This window comes from Pristis pectinata, chromosome 26 (genome assembly GCF_009764475.1).
Source record: "Pristis pectinata isolate sPriPec2 chromosome 26, sPriPec2.1.pri, whole genome shotgun sequence".
NCBI classification, from domain to species: domain Eukaryota; kingdom Metazoa; phylum Chordata; class Chondrichthyes; order Rhinopristiformes; family Pristidae; genus Pristis; species Pristis pectinata.
The window spans coordinates 29,222,747-29,244,041 of NC_067430.1; the positions used below are offsets into that span (position 1 = coordinate 29,222,747).

At 45.3% G+C, this 21,295-nt stretch overlaps 1 protein-coding gene across 10 annotated transcripts in view; it reads left to right on the plus strand.

Moving 5' to 3' along the window:
- agrn (agrin) overlaps nucleotides 1-21,295 on the plus strand; it is a 501,404-nt gene that overhangs the window by 397,150 nt on the left and 82,959 nt on the right. For all 10 annotated transcript variants that reach the window (XM_052039159.1, XM_052039162.1, XM_052039160.1 and 7 more), the window contains 4 exons: nucleotides 106-306; nucleotides 7,296-7,441; nucleotides 12,812-12,917; nucleotides 18,518-18,625. In XM_052039159.1, the coding sequence (XP_051895119.1) occupies nucleotides 106-306; nucleotides 7,296-7,441; nucleotides 12,812-12,917; nucleotides 18,518-18,625 (561 nt within the window). The remainder of the gene's footprint in view (nucleotides 1-105; nucleotides 307-7,295; nucleotides 7,442-12,811; nucleotides 12,918-18,517; nucleotides 18,626-21,295) is intronic.

Below are 21,295 nucleotides of genomic sequence, written 5' to 3' on the forward strand. Positions count from 1 at the left end.
CTTAGTCAGCATGGACCGGTTGCCTGTTTCCATGCCGGATGACTCTATGACTCTCAGAGATTCCTTACGTTGCGCTCATCATCTTCTCTCTGTTCCATTCCTCAGAGCATTGCGGAACCTCCATTTGCCTGTTTGGGGCAAAGTGCGATGACGGTCGGTGCGTGTGCCCACGGTGTGAGAACCAACCCATCATGTCGGTCTGTGGCAGTGATGGGGTCACCTACTTGCATCTTTGTGAGCTACAATCTACCTCCTGTCAGCAGAAAAGGAAAATTGAGGTCGTTAAGGAGGGGTCATGTGATGATGGTAAGAACCACACTTTAGGGTTGGAGGGACATCATGATTCGGGTATTTGCTTGGCGGAGAGCTGAACGAGTTCTGAAGGTCAAGTTCATGAACAGATGGTCAGACTATTGTCTCTCCATCTTGCCTCACAGTTTCCTGGCAATGACCGTCTCCCACAAGAGAAAATCTAGCAGTTAGCGTAACACTTTACAGCGCCAGCGACCCAGGTTCAATTCCCACCGCTGTCTGTAAGGAGTTTGTACGTTCTCCCTGTGTCTGCGTGGGTTTCCTACAGGTGCTCCGGTTTCCTCCCACGTTCCAAAGACGTACAGGTTAGGAGCTGTGGGCATGCTATGTTGGTGCCAGAAGAGAGGCGACACTTACGGGCTGCCCCCAGCACATTGTCAGTAACGCAAAAAGACACATTTCACTTTTTGTTTTGATGTGCATATGACTAATAACTAAATATCTAATATCCAACATTCAATGGTAGTTTCATCATCATCTCCCCTGGGGTCAACATTGATCAGAAACTTCACCACACTAACCATGTACATGTAGCAACAAACAATCTGCTGGAGGAACTCAGTGGGTCGAGCAGCATCTGTGGGGGGATACCCTGCATCAGGACTGACCTGAAACGTCGACACTTCCCTACCTCCCACAGATGCTACTCGACCCGCTGAGTTCCTCCAGCAGATTATTTGTTGCTCCAGATGCCAGCACCTGCAGCCTCTTGTGTCTCCATGTGAATGTACTGGGTACAGGACAGGTCAGAAGCTGGGTACCAAGGACTGAAAAGGCCTGGATAGAGTGGACGTGGAGAGGATGTTTCCATTAGTAGGAGAGTCTAGGATCCGAGGGTGCAGCCTCAGAATAAAGGATGTCCCTTTAGAACTGAGATGAAGAGGAATTTTTTCAGCCAGAGGGTGATGAATCTGTGGAATTCATTGCCACAGACGGCTGTGGAGGCCAAGTCATTGGGTGTATTTAAGGCAGAGACGAGTAGGTTCTTGATCGGTGAGGGGGTTAAGGGTTATGGGGAGAAGACGGGAGAATGGGGTAGAAAGAGAAAATCAGCCATGATTGAATGGCGGAGCAGATTCAATGGGCCGAATGGCTTAATTCTGCTCCTGTATCGTACGGTCGTCGTATCCTGTGGCATGTGACCCACTTCCTGAATTCTAAGGTAGAAAGTTAGGAGTATGATGGAATAATTCCCACTTGGATGACTGCCGCCCTAACGACACAAGCTGAACAACGTTCAGTACAGCCCACTTGAGTAGCACTCCTTCCACCACCTAACGTGCTCACTTCCCTCAGCTTTGGCACACTAGGGCCTTCAACAAAATGCACTGCAGTCGCTTGCCAAGACGACTCCGACTCCCAAATCCACAGACCAGGGCAGCAGGCATGTGGGAATACCACCACATGGAGGTTCCTCTCCAAGTCGCACACTGTCTTGACTTGGAGATATATCATCTTTCCTTCATCGTTGCTAGGTCCAGACACTGGAACAGTCTCCTCAACAGCACTGTGGGAGCACCTTCCCCAGAAAGACTGTAGCAATTCAAGAAGTTGGTTCACCACCTCCTCTCAAGGGCAGTTAGTGATAGGCAATAAATGCTGCCCTTGCCAGTGGCTCCCACATCTCATGGATCAATTGAAAAATAAGTACCCTGTATAACCCTGAGAATCTTCTTCATTGTTTAATTCTTGAAGAGTTTGGTTCAACTAATGTCAGCTGACTGACCTGCAACTTTAGCTCTGAATCTCAGAATAGTATTTTGAAATAAAAATGCCTTGAGCCTTTGTAATAATCCAGTCCCACACCCTGTGCATCTGATACATCTGACATCCTTCTTGGTGGTAAAGGTTGTGGATCTTGGAGCCAGAGTAATTTTGGCAAGCAGTGCATATTGTACAAGGCTATGGTGTGCCAAAAATGAGGGATTGAAGTTAGGTATCTGTTTTGGTCAGAATTATCCTCATTTTCCTCGTTGAGTGCCAGAGTACAAGTATTCTTCTCCCCCCTCTCATCGGGCAGAAGATACAAAAGCTGAAAGCACGTACCACCAGGCTCAAGGACAGCTTCTATCCCACTGTTAAAAGACTATTGAATGGTCCCCTTGTACGAGAAGATGGATCCTTGACCTCACAATCTACCTCGTTGTAGCCCTTGCACCACATTGTCTGCCTGCACTGTACTTTCTCTGCAACTGTAACACTTTATTCTGCATTCTGTTACTGTTTTCCCTTGTACTACCTCAATGCACTGATGTGATGAAATGATCTCTATGGACGGCATGCAAACCAAAGCTTTTCACTGTACCTCGCTACATGTGACAATAATAAACCAATTTACCAATTGATTTTTGAATATGGAGGCCAAAACAGGTGGGAGTGGGAATTGCGAGAGCCTTTAAACACGCCGGGCTTTGAGTGGAAACAATTTGTCATTCCACACTGGTAATGTCCAGGATTTACTCTGGTGCCTGTTCTGTGAGAAGGGTGGTTGTGTGTACATTACTAGAGCACTTTGTACTTGATTGATTTTAATGAGAAAATGTCAGTCCAGTCCTCAGCATGGATGCTTCCTGCCATTGTTAAGTTTCCCCATGTGTTTCATGCATTGACTATCATCAGCATAGAAGAAGCTCCCTGGATTATATCCAGACCAGAGGATCTTTAATTCTCAGCCCTCATGGGTAGACCTCCCTTTCCAAAAGCAAGCACGGTTGCAAGGTGAACCCAGTCATGTTTTCTTGGGGACTGTGTTGACTAAGGGATAGATGGGGGCTCAGTTTCCACAGATGCCCCGTGAGGCCAGTCATTGTAGCCTGGAAGATGCTCCCTTGCTATTCGTGGCCCTGGGGTTGGGTGGTGGAGGAGATGTGTGTGGGTTGGACAAGTTGTGCCCTCCTGGGAGTGTGTAACTGGCCAGGCAAGAGCGACCCCATGCAGGTGAGAGAAAGAGAGAAAGACCGACAGCCCGCGACTTCCGCATGACCTTTGTGGGCGGCACAGTGGCACAGCTGGTAGTGCTGCTGCCTCATCTCTCTGACAACACAGGTTCGATCCTGGCTCCCAGTGCTTCCTGTGTGGAGTTTGCACCTTCTCTCCCTGGCGCTCCAGTTCCCTCCTCCTTCACAGGCGGTGTGCGGGTGTCCCTGGTGTGTCGGTCAGTAATGGAGTGCTGGAGGCAAATTGATGGGAATGTCAGGAGAATATAATGGGACCTGGTCGGATCAGTGTGAAATGGGTGGTCAATAGTCAGCATAGACTCAATGGGCTGAAGGGCCTGTTCCCATGATGCATCTCTCTTCGACACGTGAATATGAATTCATGAAGTGAATAATAGACAGCCATACCGGGACTAATGTTTTTGACCATGTTGCAAACTCATTAATCCACCGAAGCCAAGTTCCAAGAGGAAGGAATCATTCCTGGAATTGTTTTGACAGTTTTATTGCTTTTACACACACTTCCAAAAGCACTCATTAACCTGAAAGAGATAGCTCTTCATTGCAAGAAGGTATTAGCCGGTCAGCTGGTCGGGTTTATTATTCCCCATCCCTGTGCCACCGCCCACACTCCCAGTCACACTGGGAGGGGCAAAAGATGAACAACTACCCCTCTGTTCTCTGGTTTGTGTTGGCTCAGACGAACTCCACAGCATTTGGATCCTTTCGAACTGGCACCGAGTGGGTGAATCCTTGCATTCAAGATCCTTTCACAATCTTTTCCCCCCCCTGGGCTTTTTGAGGGCTGTCCATTGTGAGGTGGAGGTGCTGTTGTGCTGGGCTTGGACACCCAGTGAGGACAGTGCATTTACTTAAAGAGATTTACTGCTGTTTCTGTCAAGAGGCGAATGCACAGAGTGCAGGAAGTCAAGCACCAAAAAAAATTGCTCAAGCGTGCATTGAACACATAAATGCTCAAATGTCCTGGTTCACTGCCCTTCCCAGGTTGTATAATCTCCTTTGCTTTCTAAAGCTCATGAACCAGCAAGCCTGTGATGAATATAATGCTGTGAAATTCTTAGTCCTGGCTACTTAGCAAGTGGATACAGCCTAGTCACCCCTTAGTTAAATGAGTGGTGGGAATCCTGCATCGACTTACAAATCTCTTCTACATTAATTACTGATAAAATTATAGCAGGAATCTGAAGAGCAAGTAGGATTAAACAGAAGAGTCTGTATTAGATTGTTGCTTGTCTTGCAAAGGATTGGGAAAAGATTGAAAGTTTGAAAGTAAATTCTTGTATTAAACCTGTCCTTGTTGAGTATGGTGTGACAACGTCAGAAGTGTTTTAAATTGTGCTCTGTCAGTTAGTGGAAAGTGTTGGCTATTTGATACCCAGAGATCAATATGGCATTGACTTTTCAAGTCTAGAATTAAGTACAAATGTTTACACTAGAAAGACCTGTGCATGTTAAATAAAGATTTGTCGGGTTGATCGTATAATGACTAATCTATAAACTAATGGAAAATATGATGCTGTTCACAGTGTTTTAATATTTAATTAACTGAAGTTCTAAATAAAGATTAAGAACATTGACTCTCTAATTCCAAACATGGTTCAATGCCCGATGGTGAAATTAAGTCCTTGGCTGAGGTGAAGTAATCTTTGGCCAGGTCTCTGAAAGAGAAGGACTGGACACCAGGAACGATTGAAATTGAGGACACAAAGGAATCTCGAAGTAGGGAACTTGAAGCCAGTTGTTCATTTATAACTGTTCAATAGATGTTTGATTCTAGCAGTCTCGTAAATGAGAGTGATTGCCATTTTCATTGCCAGGTAACACTGCCTGTTGTAGGACTCTACGACTTCAATTCATACATGGCCATAATTCAGAAAAAAACCTTCTGCAACTGACATTTATACATAATATACCTCAACTTCAGTCAACTGTGTATTGAGCCACTGGAGACAGAGCCAGACAGATGTCCTTAAGAAGCAAAAAGGAAAACTACAGATGCTGTAGACCTGAAATGTGAAAAGAAAAAACGCTGGAAATGCCCAACAAGTCAGGCAGCATCTGTGGAGAGAGAAACAGGGCTAATATTTCAGGTCAACACCCTTTCATCATAACTTATTTTTCATTTTGGGCATTGGTAAATTAGTAAATTGGTTTATGATTGTCATATGTACTGAGGTGAAGTTTTACATGCCATCCATACAGATCATTTCATCACATCAGTGCATTGAGGTAGTACAGGGGAAAACAATAACAGAATGTAGAATAAAGTGTTACAGTTACAGAGAAAGTGCAGTGCAGGCAGATGATCAGGTGCAAGGCCGTAACGAGGTAGATTGTGAGGTCAAGAGTCCATCTTATCGTACTATCAATAATCTTATAACAGCGGGATAGAAACTATCCTTGAGCCCCTGGTGGTATGTGCTTTCAGGCTTTTGTATCTTCCTGAGACATTCACTCATTTCTTTCTCCAACAATGCTGACTGACCTGATGAGCATTTCTGGCATTTTCTGTTTTTACTTCAGATTTCAACTGTTTGCATTTTGTGTTTGATCAGTGTGTGTTCAGCCCTGGACACTGACTGCTCTGTGTTTGTGAAATTCCCACTCAGGTTTGAGTTAAAATTAGACATGGATACCAATGGCATTACAGAGTAAAGAATGACCTTTCCATATGCTGTATGGAGAGGCATCTCTGCTGCCTGCTCCAACTGCAGGTTCAAATCTTGGATTGGAAAGGATTTCCCAGCAAGCATTTTAACCTGCTCCGAAGCTGCTATGGTTGGGAGTACAATGACTAAAGGTCAAAAGATCCTGGAGAGAAAAGATTGGGAAAATATCTCAGAGAACTGGACTAACCCACTCAAGGTTTACTAGAAAGGATGTTAATGTTTACCTCACCCATTAGATACTCTGAAATTAGATTTATATTCTTTGGATTTTGGAAGTATGGTGGGTTATCTTACTGAAACATATCAGATCCTAAGGGGCCAACATAGGGTCGATGTTAAGATGTTTCCACTGGTGGGAGAATCTCAAGTGAGGGAATATGCTGTTGGGTAATCATTTAAAGCTAAGGCGTGTCGGAACTTCTTGCAGAGGGTAATGAATCTGTAGGATTCTCTACTGCAGAGGTTGTGGAGGCATTTAAAGAGGGAGTAGGTAAAAATTGAGTGATCAGGGAATTAAGGACCACGAGGAACAGGCACAGAAGAGGAGATGAGGCCTGGGACAGACCATCCATGATCATATTGGCTTGAGCAGCCAAATATTATTGGTATTGGTTTATTATTTTCACATGTACTGAAATACAGTGCCATCCAGACAGATCATGCCGTACATAATTACATCAAAGTAGTAAAAACAGAATGCAGAATATAGTGTTACAGTTAGAGAAAGTGCAGTGCAGGTAGACAAATAAAGTGCAAGGGCTACGATGAGGTAGATTGGGAGATCAAGAGTTCACCTTTTAGCGTGTGAGAGGTCCGATCCGGAGTCTGATAACCGTGGGATAGAAGTTGTCCTCGAGTCTGGTAGCCTACTCTTTCTCTTGTTCTTGGATTAACAATACAGGTAGCAAAACTGGGCCAGTTTTTCATTTTGAGGATCCAGTGACCTTTTTTTGTTCTGTCCACAGATGTTGCAGGACTTTTCACTTCTGGTTTCTTTCTTTGTTTCGTTTTAAAATCAGTGTAACTTTGACAACTTTGTCTGCACCCCACCACAGACCCTCCCTCTTGTTCTCTCCACCCTCCCCCTTCTCTGCAACTTAAAACGGGCTTGTCTTCTCACTTTCCCAGCTCTGGTGAAGGGTCCTTGACCTGTTTTTCTCCCCTCAGATGCTGACTGACCTGCTGAGTGTTTCTAGTATTTTCCAGTTTTGTTTTCGTATTCCTACCACCTGCAGTTTATTCTCCAATTTTAACCGCGATCTCACCGGATTTCTGGGTGGGGTTATTAATGCCCCTTCTGTGCTGAACCAATGCTCCCATCCCAATCCTGTTCCTGTTTGTCTTTTTCTTGTGACAGAATGTGGTTCAGGAGGATCGGGCTCAGGCGACAACAATGAGTGTGAGCAGGAGAAGTGTCGGAAATATGGAGGAATGTGGGACGAGGACTCAGAAGATGGCCCATGTGATTGCGGATTATCATGCCAAGGTGTCCCTCAGTCTCCTGTGAGTAATTACCCTCCCGTTTCTCGTTGCTGCCACAGGCGTCTCTGTAAATTAAGACAAAACCTTGTGTGAAAGTGTTTCTTTTATCCTTGCACTTTGTAAAAACAAATACTATCTGATGATTGATGATAATTCACTGCAGTGTTTCTGTACTTAAATTACAGCTACTGCCTTTCAGATAACCCTTCAGGCTACAAATCGAAAGTTTTTAATTTGACATTTGCATTTTAATATCCTTTTGATTTGGCCAGCCTTGTTGAATTGTATCTCTGCTCCACAAAAGAAAGATTGAACTATGATAAAAATGAACCTCCCTGGTTTAGGGATGTGTTCATTGTAAGCTTTTCGCTCTGGGTGGGTCTGAGAGTCGGCGAGAGTTCAGGCCCAGTCACAGTACTGTTTAATCTACTGCAGAAGAATTCGAGAGAAAGTTTTTCAACCGGAGGGCAGTGAGAATGTGGAACTCACTCCCATCGGAGTGGTTGAGGTGGGAAGGATTGAAACTGGATAAGTTGGGCTGAAGGGCCTGTTTCTGTGTCGTACAGCTCTATAATACTGACTGGACCAGTCAGGTTAAAGTGAGAGATGTACTGTTAGAATAGGAGGCAATAACATAGAGAAACCTCTCTCAGACCTTGGGCAGGAGCCAAGACGTATTGAGCTGGAAGCTGCTTTCTGTGCAGTAACTGTAATGTTGCTATCCCCATTTTTGTACGCTGTGGAGACTGGAGATATTAATGAGGACTGGCAGTAGTAGTTACTGTTATTTAACTAAACTTCTGCTGTTCTGTTTTTTTCCCTCAATAAACCATCAATTCAGTAATATCTCCTTTTTAGCATAATCCAGAGCTTCTCTGCACTGGTTAGCTATGGGGCTCCCATAATTTCATCCCGTAAGACTGTAAGATATAAGAACAGAATTAGGCCATTCGGCCCATCGAGTCTGCTCTGCCATTCAATCATGGCTGATTTTTTTTCTCTCAACCCCATTCTCCTGCCTTCTCCCCGTGACCCTTAACCCCCTTACCAATCAAGAACCTATCAATCTCTGCCGTATATACACCCACTGACTTGGCCTCCACAGCCATCTGTGGCAACGAATTCTACAGATTCACCACCCTCTGGCTGAAGAAATTCCTCCCCATCTCATTTCTAAAGGAATATCCCTTTATTCTGAGGCTGTGCCCTTGGATCCTGGACTCTCCCACTGATGGAAACATCCTCTCCACATCCACTCTCTTTCAGTATCCGGTATGTTTCAATGAGATTCCCCCTTCATTTCATGTCTCCGAGCCTGTACTCCATCAAGTACAGACCCAGACCCATCAAATGCTCCTCATTCATTAACCCTTTCATTCCTGGGATCATTCTTATGAACCTCCTCTGGACCCTCTCCAGGACCAGTACATCCTTCCTTAGATACGAGGCTCAAAACTGCTCACAATACTCCAAATGTGATCTGACCAACGCCTTATAAAGCCTCAGCAGTACATCCTTGCTTTTATATTCTAGCCCTCTCGAAATCCTACTTCCATTCAGGAGTGCTTCCATTGAGCACTCCCTGTGCAGGTGCATTTCCACAGTCTATAATAACATCCCCGCCTTTGTCTAACGAGGTTGCACAGTCCGGAATTTGTTATTTATTCACAGTGTAGAGGGTATCGCGGGCCAGTCCAACGTAGGCCATCTATCCCTAATTCCCCCTGGGAAGGTCACGTGTCTGGTGAGGATCCTCCCACAGTGCAGCTGGGTACTCCAGCAGCAGGACACATTTCTTGAGGCATCAATGCGTTCTCACTGGTGCCAGCCAACAGATGAGTTCAACAGAGGTCACATCCACTCTGCTGCATGGCTCCACAGGAGAAATAATTTCTTCCTTCAGGAAAAAAAGACTGCACTTTTTGGCTTGAAAGGCAGGTGCGTAAGGCAGAAATAAGAAGTCAAATGTCAATTCATTTGAGCCTGGAATGTTTTTGCCCATTAGAAGTGCAGTTCCCGGTGACTACAGCATTGAAATTATGACCCATTCGATTGAAATTTTCATTGAGGGCAGAAAGTCTGGACAGCAATTCGCAATCTGTGGGTCTGAGGAATTCTTAACCTCAAAAGCCTTGGTGTTGGTGTTGTCAATAGCAACCAGCATTGCATCCATCTTTGTTCTTGCCAGTCACTCGGCGTAAAACAATAAAGAAAAGGGTAGAAAACATTTAATCTCGTGTGTTGATCATGTGTGCTCTAGTTGGACATATTCTTCTGCTTTCTTGCCATAAACTCTCGTGAAGGCATGGAGTGCTTGCTGGGTACCTGCTACACAGGCTCCTGGGATCTCTCGTCGTTACTTAAACCTCAGAGTTGGCAAAGTCAGCAAAGCTGGAACTGTGGCCTTGTCCATATCGTTGCTGCTATCTAAATGTGCTAGATAGAACTCAGGAGAAGGAATCAGTGCCAAATAGTTCCTGCTTTAAACAAAAAGCACTTAAAAATAGAGACAGAATTGTATTCTGCATCACCTCTTCAGATCATAAGATATAGGAGCAGAATCGGGCCATTCGGCCCATCGAGTCTGCTCCGCCATTCAATCATGGCTGACTTTTTTTCTCAACCCCATTCTCCTGCCTTCTCCCCAGAACCCTTAACCCCCTCACCGATCAAGAACCTATCAATGCAAAACGCGATGATGCTGGAGGAACTCAGCAGGCCAGGCAGCATCCGTGGAGAAAAGCAGGCGGTCAACGTTTCGGGTCAGGACCCTTCTTCAGGACTGAAGATAGGGAAAGGGGAAGCCCGATATATAGGAGGGAAAAGCAGAGCAGTGATAGGTGGACAAAAGAGGGGAGGCGGGGTGGGCACAGGGTGGTGATAGGTAGATGCAGGTAAGAGATAGTGATGGGCAGGTGCAGGGGAGGAGGGGAGAGCAGATCCACCGGGGGATGGGTCAAGGGTAAGGAGGAAGGGGGGGGGGTTAGAAAAAAGAGAGATAGGTTAAGAAAGGGAAGAAAAGAAGAGTCATGGTTGGGGGGGGGAGGTGTGGAGGGGACAGGTGTGGGGATTACTTAAAGTGGAAGAATTCAATGTTCGTGCCGTCAGGCTGCAAGGTTCCAAGACGGAAAATGAGTTGCTGTTCCTCCAGTTTGCGCTCGGAATTCTCCCGGCAGTGGAGGTCTGAGTGAGCCCATGGTCGAGGAGCTGGAGAACAGAGGAGATCACAGATCTTTTCTTCCCTGGATCTGCTCTCCCCTCCTCCCCGCACCCGCCTATCGCTGTCTCTTACCTGCATCTACCTATCACCTCCCGGTGCCCGTCTAGATTCCAGCATCTGCAGTCCTATATTTCTCTGTGCTTGAACCTGGCGGTGTGGGACTTCAGGCTTCTGTACCTCCTGCCCGAGAAGATGGCATGACCCAGATGATGGGGGATTTTTGATGATAGATGTTGCCTTCTTGAAGCAGCGCCTCATGTAGATACTTCCAATGGAGGGGAGAGATGTGCCCATGATGTATTGGGCTGAGTCCACTACTCTCGGCAGCTTCTTACGTTCCTGTGCATTGGAATTGATGTACCAGACCATGATGCAACCAGTCAGGACGCTTTCAAATTAGCAGGGGCCTGGATAAAATGAATAAGGAGGACCTATTTCCCTAAGCACTGGGCTCAAAAGCCAGGGGGCACAGATTTAAAGTCATTAGTGTAAGGATGGGCATGGAGACAATCTCTTCAGCCAGAGCATGATAGGATCTGGAACTCACTGCATGAAAGGGTGGTGCACTCAAATCGTCACACTTAAACAGTACCTGGAAGAGCCTTGACCTGCAGGAACCAGTGCTGGAAGGTGAAATCAGCCAAGGGAGCTCCATGCCTACCAACACTGGCAAAATGGGTTGAATGGCCTCTCTCTGTGTTGTCAGTTTACTGTGGCTTAGCAGATAATGAGTACATATGGGCGATGTACAACATGACTCCCGGATTTCATAGAACAGAGAACACGACAGCACAGTACAGGCCCTTTGGCCCACAATGTTGTGCTGACATTTTATCCTCCTCTAAGATCTATCTAACCCTTCCCTCCCACATAGCCCCCTATTTTTCTATCATTCATGTGTCTTTCTAAGAGTCTCTTAAATGTCCCTAAAGTATCTGCCCCCACAACCTCTGCCGGCAGTGCGTTCCACGCACCCACCACTCTCTGTGTAAAATACTTACCTCTGACATCCCCCTTATATCTTCCTGCAATCACCTTAAAATTATGTCCCCTCGTGATAGCCATTGTTGCCCTGGGAAAAAGTCTCTGACGGTCCACTCGATCTATGCCTCTTATCATCTTGTACACCTCTATCAAGTCACCGCTCATCCTTCTTCTCTCCAAAGAGAAAAGCCCTAGCTCGCTCAACCTATCCACATAAGACATGTTCTCCAATCTAAGCAGCATCCGGGTAAATCCCCTCTGCACCCTCTCTAAAGCTTCCACATCCTTTCTATAATGAGGTGACCAGAACTGAACACAATAAAAGCATCATTCAACCTGTTCTTTCAAAAGGTAAATGCAGAGGAGAGAAGCAAGATTAATGCGTTTATTTTAATAAAATCTTCAGGAATAACCGTTTGATTTATTCCACAGGCATTAATTCTATCCCAACTCAGGTGGACGTGGAGAGAATGTTTCCATTAGGAGCAGAGTCCAGGATCCGAGGGCACAGCCTCAGAATAAAGGGGTGTCCCTTTAGAACTGAGATGAGGAGGAATTTCTTCAGCCAGAGGGTGGTGAATCTGTGGAATTCATTGCCACAGAGGACTGCGGAGGCCAAGTCATTGGGTGTATTTAAAGCAGGGATTGATAGGCTCTTGATCAGTAAGGGGGTTAAGGGTTACAGGGAGAAGGCGGGTTGAAAGAAAAATCAGCCACAATTGAATGGCGGAGCAGATTCGATGGGCCGAATGGCCTAGTTCTGCTCTTATGTTTTATTGTCTTATATCTACCAGTTGGGGGTCTGAGAAGGTGCAGGGACAAGACCCCTTGAGAATACTCTGGTTACCGAGTTCAGAGAACCCAAAGACTTGGTGGCTTGTCCAGTAGGTTCAGATGCTGTGTAGACATGAAGTTTCAAAATAAGTAGAGAACTTTTTTTTATACAATAGATACCAGCTAAAAATTGGAGGGGGACAGTGCTCACTGTTCAGCACATTGCCGTTTGTGAAACAGACATTCTTTTATTTCTGCCAGAAATTTTCTTGTTAAAGGTTTTGTCTTTAAAATCCACTGAGAGGGCTGAGATATTACAGTTCCACAATGCTGATTCTTCTTAACAGCCTGTAGTATTTTCCTTTAAAAATGTATTTTTTTCTATCTTTGACTGTCTGCCTTTCTCTGTCCAGGTCTGTGGGTCTGATGGGGAAACCTACAACAATGAATGTTTACTGAAGCTAAGGCGATGTAAGCTTAAAAAGGACATCCAGATTATTATGTCCGGCTCCTGCAAGGGTAAGTCCTTCGTCTGTGCTCGAGTTCACACACACACACACACACACGCACGCACAGACACACACAGGCATACGCACACATGCACGCACACGAACAGAGGTGCACACACACGCACACAGACACACACATGCACGCAGATGCACAGACACACACCCACACACACATAAACACACACACGCATATGCACATAGACACACATGCATGCACACACACACAGACAGACAGACACACACATACCATAGAACCATAGAACAATACAGCACAATACAGGCCCTTCAGCCCACCATGTTATGCTGACTTTTAAACCTCGCTTAAGACTATCTAACCCCTTCCTCCCACATATCCCCCTATTTTAAATTCCTCCATGTGCTTATCTAACAATCTCTTGAACTTGACCAGTGTACCATTTACACCCTCACAAACACACACACACACTTACACCCTCACACCCTCACAAACACACGCACATACTACTTACACCATCACAAACATACGCACACACACACACTCACACACACACACTCACACACGCACACACACACTCACACACACACTCACACACACACACACACTCACACACACACACACACACACACACACACACACACACACTCACACACACACACACACACACACACACACACACACACACACTCACATATATATACAGCACACAAACACAGTCTCTCTCATGCAGACACACAGGTATGTATTCACAGATACTCCCACACATGCATTCATTCACATACTCTCTCACACACAGTCACTCTCACTTACAGGCGCACACACACACACACACACACACACGCGCGCGCGCGCGCGCGCCTGCATGCAGACATAGATTCACTCTCTCATCAATCCACTATAATCTAATTAATACTCACCCACTCCAAAGGGGGAGGATGTGAGACTCAGCCTTAATACCATTCCCCTAAAATCTTCTTGAATCTCCAACTCATGTTTTCTTTTGTACTGGCACACAATAGTACATTGACAATTGATAAGTAACTCAACACACTGATGATCTCCAGGGACTTAATCCCAGTGTGTTCCAGTCATTAGCCGTCAAGTAAAGCTCTTAATACATGTACAATGGCCATCTGTTACCACCGAGTCACAATCTGCTTCTCACACTTTCATTCCTGCCAACATCTACCCCAAGCTGATCCCTGATCTCCTCGCTGGCCACTTCTGTGCCACCTCTTGCAAATACACCTTTTCACTGGTATACTTTTGTGGATCTGACATCAGATTAAGTTGTCAGGCTGAAGTATCATTGTCTAGTGAAATGGAGAAACGCCAACCAGACCCGTATATGGGACCCTGTTGAGGCAAGTGCCAATCCTGTGTGCATCCATGTCGATGTTCCGTCATGATGTGTGTTGGTTCTATATTGTTATCAGAACTTCGACTACAATGATGCTTTGGTGATGCTGGAGCCAGAAAGTGGAACTATATTAACACTAATTGCCTTGTCAAATCCCATGGCCAACTCTATCCATTTATACTTCTTCAATTGTCATCACTCCAGCATTGATGATCATGTCTTCAGCTTCTGAGGCCCTGAATTCTGGGGATGCCCCAAGCAAACTACTTCACCTTTTCACTTCGTAAAGATGCTCCTTCAAATCTACATGGTTGAATATCTCCTTTCTTACCCAGTAACATCTGGACTGTTTTACAACTTTATAGGCACCGATGTAAATGTAGACTAATGTTGTGAATTGGGTGATGCCTTTCGTTAGGTTCCACAGTGAAGATATCACTGGTGTAATTAAGACACAGTGCTAAAAAACAAAACATATGGAGAAACAATTGTTCGATTTATTGAGTTGTTAAAAGGTTTGGTGTTTGAGGGGATGCTGATAACGACACCTCTTTAAACAAATCAATTATTTGTGTAAATTAGCAAAGTGTCAGATGTGAAAGGAAAGGGAAAAATCGGTTTTAAAGTGAATAATATCATCAACGTTTGGACTTTCTGTCTCCTCAGCTGAGTTTCACCCACCTGTAGGATCATAGAACATTTGCAGCACAGAAGGAGACTATTTGGCCCATTGGGTTTGTGCTAGCTCTCTGCCAGAGCAACTCACTAATTCCACCTGAATCCTTCTCTGCAACCCTGCAAATCTTTCCTTGTCATATGTTATCCAATTCCTTCTTAAAGGCCACAATGAAACCTGCCTCCTCTATGTCTGCAGCCAGTGCATTTAGGTTATACCTGCAACCTCTAGTCAGTGACCCCTCCACCAACAGGAATTGTCCCACTGTCTGCTCCGTCTCGATCCCCTCATCATTTTATATCCTCCCCTCTGCTTTCTCCATAGAAAACAGTCCCACTCTCTCCAATTTATTCCAGTAACTGTTGAGCCTCATCCCAGGATCCATTCTCATAAATCTTTTCTGGACCATCTCCAATCCTTCCTGTAATGAAGTAACCAGAATTGAACCTAATACTCCAGCTGAGGCCAGATCAGTGTTTCATAAAGGTTCAGCATAACTTCCCTGCTTTTATACTCTGTACCTCTATTAATAAAGCCCAGATATGTTTGTGGCTTATTAATTGCTTCCTTAACCTGCCCTGCCACTTACGGTAACTTGTACACTCGTTCCCCAGGTCCCCTGCACCTCTTATAAAACAGTTTCCTTTATTGCTTCAGGTCAAGTCGAGTTTACTGTCATGTGCACAAGTACGGTGAGGTACAGGTAAAACGAAAACCTGCTTGCAGCAGCATCACAGGCACGTAGGTACAGACAACACACAGAATATAAATTATACAATCCTCTTCTCAATCCTCAATCTTCTTGCTGTTGCCTGACATTTCTCCGCGTTAAACGTTTTCTGCCATGTGCCTGCCCATTCCATCAGCATGGTTATACCTTGCTACAAAGTTATCCTTATCCTCTTCACCGTTGGCAATGTTGCCAACCCACAACCCTCAAAGATCATGTCTGCTCTGTTCACTAACACACTGTGGTTTCACAGCTCTCTCTCATTTTGGTTCCAACCATTCACTGAGGCAGTTCAGAGCCAACCATTAATGCTACTCTTAGTCAGGATCCAGCTTGTCAACACCAGCTTAGACATTTTGAAATGTGAGGTAGTAGATTTGATATCAAATGAAATTAGCCATTAAATTCGATGACCCACAAATTCAGAAGTTATGGTAGAACTTGCAGGTGGAATGAAGAAAGAAATAAGTTTGTCTGTAATCCATGAGTCCTTGTGATGTATTAGTGTGTGTCTGACAGGAGGAAAAACAGTATTCAGGAGGCACCATCAGACCTAGTCTCTTTTGCTTTAAAGTTTATTTATCTACAGGACGTAAGTGTCACTGACAAAGCCGGTGTTCAATGCCCTTCCATAATACACTGAGCCCAGATCTTTGGTGGAATTGCTGGTTTGATCATATCTCGAAGAAATGATCTGCCAATCTCTTACTGAAAGTTGGCATCAAGATCAGTGATGGAAACCACAGCTTGTTTATTGCCTGCCAGTGTTTCTTGAATTTGCTCTCAGTCAGCCTGCAGCAGCTGGTTTGGAACGTGATTCGAGGAGCAGATGCAGTGTGGGCTGGAAATGACTAGGATCAACTGTGCTCCTTCATAAGTTGTTTAACATGCTATGAAACAAGATGTAATTAAATAAAACCACATGACTAAACCAAAACGTGCATCCAAAAACGGAGCAAGCCCTGAAAATAATTCTGCCAGTGAATAGGTTAAACTAACAGGGAGAAGTTTTCTTTACAGAGTGTATATTATCGACACAGAGCTGGCCACTAATCGGAGGCTGGCTGGGACATATTACTCACAGCAAACTGTCTCTTATGCAGCAAAGTTAAATTAGACTGCAAACTGAGTCTGTCTCAAGAGTGAAGGAACCACACCAACTTTTACCAATCAATGCTGGCTGATTTCTCCAGAAAAATGCAATGAGTGGAGGATAGTCATGTAAATAATGTGCATAAGATCAAATTTGGCTGGTTAGAGTTTACCAGCATGTGAACCATTTTGTACAGCCCATGAGAATAACTTGTTGTCCAGACTTCCTGTTCTTGGCGGATAGCTTTCATTACAACAAACAATGCAATATTTCATTGTTTTTGAGCATGAATATGTACATCACAAATATTTATTCTGCATTAAAATGTCTTTTAATTGAAACATTTCCATGCCAAACACTGCCATCAGTTATGCTGCTCTGTTAGGAAATGTGAAGCATGCTGTTGGAGCTCCCTCCCACTCCTCCCTCCCCTCCCTCCCCTCCCCTCCTCTCCCTCCCATTCCTATGGGCTGTGGGCCAAACACGGGCAGATGGGACTCGCTTGCTGGGAAACACAGCATGAACAAGTTGGGCCGAAGGGCCTGTTTCCCTGCTGTATGACTATGACTACTCTCCTTCCCAATCCCCTTCCTCCCACTCCCCTCCCACTTCCCTCCCTCTCCCCTCCCTCCCACTCCCCTCCCACTCACCTCCCTCCCTCTCCCCTCCCACTCCCCTCCCTCCCTCTCCCCTCCCTCCCACTCCCTCCCTCCCTCTCCCCTCCCACTCCCCTCCCTCCCTCTCCGCTCCCTCTCCCCTCCCTCTCCCCTCCCTCCCTCTCCCCTCCCTCCCACTCCTCTCCCTCCCACTCTCCTTGGTCCCACCTTCTCCACCCCAGGAGTTGCCCCTGGGGCAACATCCAGCACCTCTTCTCCCCAGTGGTTCCCTGGCTTCCGTGTCCCCTCCCCCGGCGCCAATCCATCTCCAGAACTTCTGTGCAAATGACGTGCACAGATAGTAAGAATCTTTCTTCCCGTGGTACTGGTTTCGGTATCGGTTTATTATTGTCACGTGTACCGAGGTACACTGAAAAACTTGTCTTAAGTACCGATAGTACAGGTCAATTCATTACACAGTGCAGTAACATCGAGTTAGTACAGAGTGCATTGATGTAGTACAGGTGAAAACAATAACAGTACAGAGTAAAGTGTCACAGCTACAGAGAAAGTGCAGTACAATAAGGTGCAAGGTCACAACAAGGTAGATCGTGAGCATACAAGAGAATAGGCCTTATTGGTATTGGTTTATTATTGTCAGGTGTACCGAGGTACACTGAAAAACTTGTCTTACATACTGATCGTACAGGTCAATTCATTACACAGTGCATTGAGGTAGTACAGGGTAAAAACAATAACAGAATACAGAGTAAAGTGTCCCAGCTACAGGGAAGTGCAGTGCAGGTAGACAATTAGGTGCAAGGTCAAACAAGGTAGATTGTGAGGTCAAGAGTCCATCTCATCGTATAAGGTGGCAGATCTAATACAACAGGGGATACTTGTATGTTGAGAGGTAGGAGGTTTGGAGGGGACCTGAGGGGGAATTTCTTCCCACTGATGATGGTTGGAGTCTGAGATGTGCTGGTTGAGTTGGTGGTGGAGGCAGAGACTCCCAGAGCATTTGAGAAGCATCTAGGCAAGCAAACACATGCTTCGCCAGTTGTGGGCCAAAGGGCCTGTTTCTGTGCTGCATATCTCTATGACTATTTCTCACAAACCTGTGAATTACGTGTGCAATAAATATATTGTCTGTTTATCCAAACTCTCTCTTCCTTCAGATGCAATTCCATCGTCTGTTCCGGAGCAACACTGCAGCAAGTCCGTCTATGGCTGTTGTCTGGATAATGTCACTGCAGCGCAGGGAGTTGGCCTTGCCGGATGTCCAAGTAAGTTGGGACATCAGTCCTTTTGCTTTACCAAAGGGTAACATCTGCTGGTAGCTGCCTCTTGTGCCAACCAGATGGCATCAGCTGGCACACATTGGCAGAAGCCCACTGGTGGACCACGCTATGGTTTTGCCACACTTGTGCTCTCATCAGAATGGTACCCATGGGTGAGTTTGCTTCGCCCCTGGAATGTGACCTACAGTAATGATGATAATTGTCTGTTGTTATGATATTTACACCTAGGAACTTGAAGCTCTCAACCATCTCCACCTCAGCACCATTGATACAGAAGGGGTGTGTACTCCACCCCACTTCCTGAAGTCAATGATCAGCTCTTTTTGTTTTGCTGACATTGAAGGGAACCCCTCCCACCCCAGTCATTCTCTCTTCTGCCCCCCTTCCATCGGGCAAAAGATACAAAAGTTTGAGAACACATACCACCAGGCTCATGGACAGATTCTATCCCACTGTTATAAGACTCTTGAGCAGACCTCTTGTACGATGAAGAACTCTTGATCTCTCAGTCCGCCTCGTCATGGCCCTTGCATCTTATTTGACTACCTGCACTGCACTTTCTCTGTAGCTGTGACACTATGTTCTGCATTCCGTTGTTGTTTTTCCTTTTGTACTACCTTGATGTGGTTACGTATGGAAAGAGCTGCCTGAGTGTCATGCAAACAGAAGCTTTTCACTGTATCTTGGTACGTGTGACAATAATAAACCAATTACCAATCACCCTGCCTGCAGAAAGAGGTTCCCCTACCGGTCCTGGCCATTTCTTGGAATTGCTTCTCCATGTTATGGAATCATAGAAATATTCTTCTTCCTGAATTTAATGTGTATCCAATTAAGGCTGGTGGCGTAATGCAGGCTACCAGAACCACTTCCCCACAGGACTCCCAGTGTGTCACCTTTAGGTTACTGTTGAGGTTGTGGTACAAAGGTGTCAGTCCTCCCCATTCACAACGGAAAATAATCTCCAATTAAAGTATGTTGAAGCAAAGATACATCTTATTTTGTGGTGGCTTCATACCCTGAATGTGAAGCCCAGTTCCAGGAGCTGAGCTTTGGTGGTGAGAGCCAGGGTGGGTGGGATTGTGAGTTGCTGTAAGGTCTCTGGAAAATTGCAGTGGAACTTTAACTCTGTCAGTGCCAGAGATGAAGTAACTCAGGATGTTTTCGGGAAGTCCTGTTCATTCTAGAGTTGTCATAGTCATACAGAGGTACAGCACAGACACAGGCCCACTGAGTCTACACTGACCAACTACCCATTTACAATATTAACCCCACCTTTTGTTGTTTTCCCCACATTGTCATCAACTCCCCCCAGAATCCAACATTCACCTACTCACTGGGGGCAACTTACAGTGGCCAATTAATTTACAACCTGCATTGTCTTTGGAATCTGAGATTAGAGGGAGCGATCCCTGCTATCAGAGCCAAGCCAAAAGGTCCCCCACCAGGAAGCTCCTCAGCCCCTCTATTGCCCAGTATCCTCATGTCCAAGCCTGCCAGAGAGTCAGAATGAGCCATATGGAGTCAACAGACCTCCCATATCAAGAGCTTGACTACCAGCTCCTGGGCTAACCACACAGAAGGGTCCTTGCAGTTTTGTTCACTTTTGCAATATCTGTGAGCAATTCTCACTGAAGGTTAGCCTGTCAAAGGGTGTGGAAAATGTGTTCTTGGTGGCTCACTTCTGGTCATTGGAGTCATCCAGCCCAGACTCCAGTCAGTATTTGGACAGCAGAAAGAGCACTCCAGTGTTCAATAAGATCACGGCTAATCCTCTAATTCAAATCTGCTCTTCCTCCAGATCCCCTTATCTTCCCTATTTCCTTAACCAAAAATCCATTGATCGAGCATCCATTGCCTTTGGGAAGAGAATTCCAAAGATCCAGAAGCTGGAAGTAAAGAAGTTCTTCCTCCCCTTCATCCTAAGCAGCTGACCCCTCATTCTGACACTTACCTCCGAGTTCTTCACTTTCCAAGCAGGGTCTCAGCATCCACACTATCGAGCCCCTTCAGAATGTTGAAATTACCTCTCTGAATGTCGGCTGATTTCACTCATCCCCTCAGCATGCTGTAGCTGGGAATCCATCTGGTGAAACAGCTCCGCACTGCCTCCTAAGATCTAAAGTCAAAACAATACTCCAGCTGCAGTCTCACCAGAGCTAGGTGCTATCTCAGCATGACATCCTTATCCATACTTCAGGTTTGTCAGAGTAGTCAGTTTTTAGTCCCAGTAACTTTGCTGCTACTTTCTCCATTCTACTAGTAATTATTTTAAGTTCCACAGTGTGATTTGGCTATTGGTTCACTGTTATTCTCATATACGCTTTGTATTTTCTCCAGTGAGGACAGATCCAAAATATGTGTTTGTTGCCTCTGCCATTTCTTTGTGATTTGTCTTGCTTCTGCCTCCAAGGCCTACATTTAATTTTGCTTCCCTCTTCGTCTTACTTAGATACAGCAGTAGTTATATTCTTTGCTCCCTATTTCTTGCCGCTGTACTCTCATATGTACCTTCTCTCTCCTTATCATGTTCCTGCTTTTGGCTGGTTTCTGAACTTCTCCCAGTTCTCTGCTTGGCAACATTACATGCCTATTCTTTCGGTCTATTTATGACTAACTCTTTTTTGCTAGTTACTTTTCCCATAGAGTTTTTAT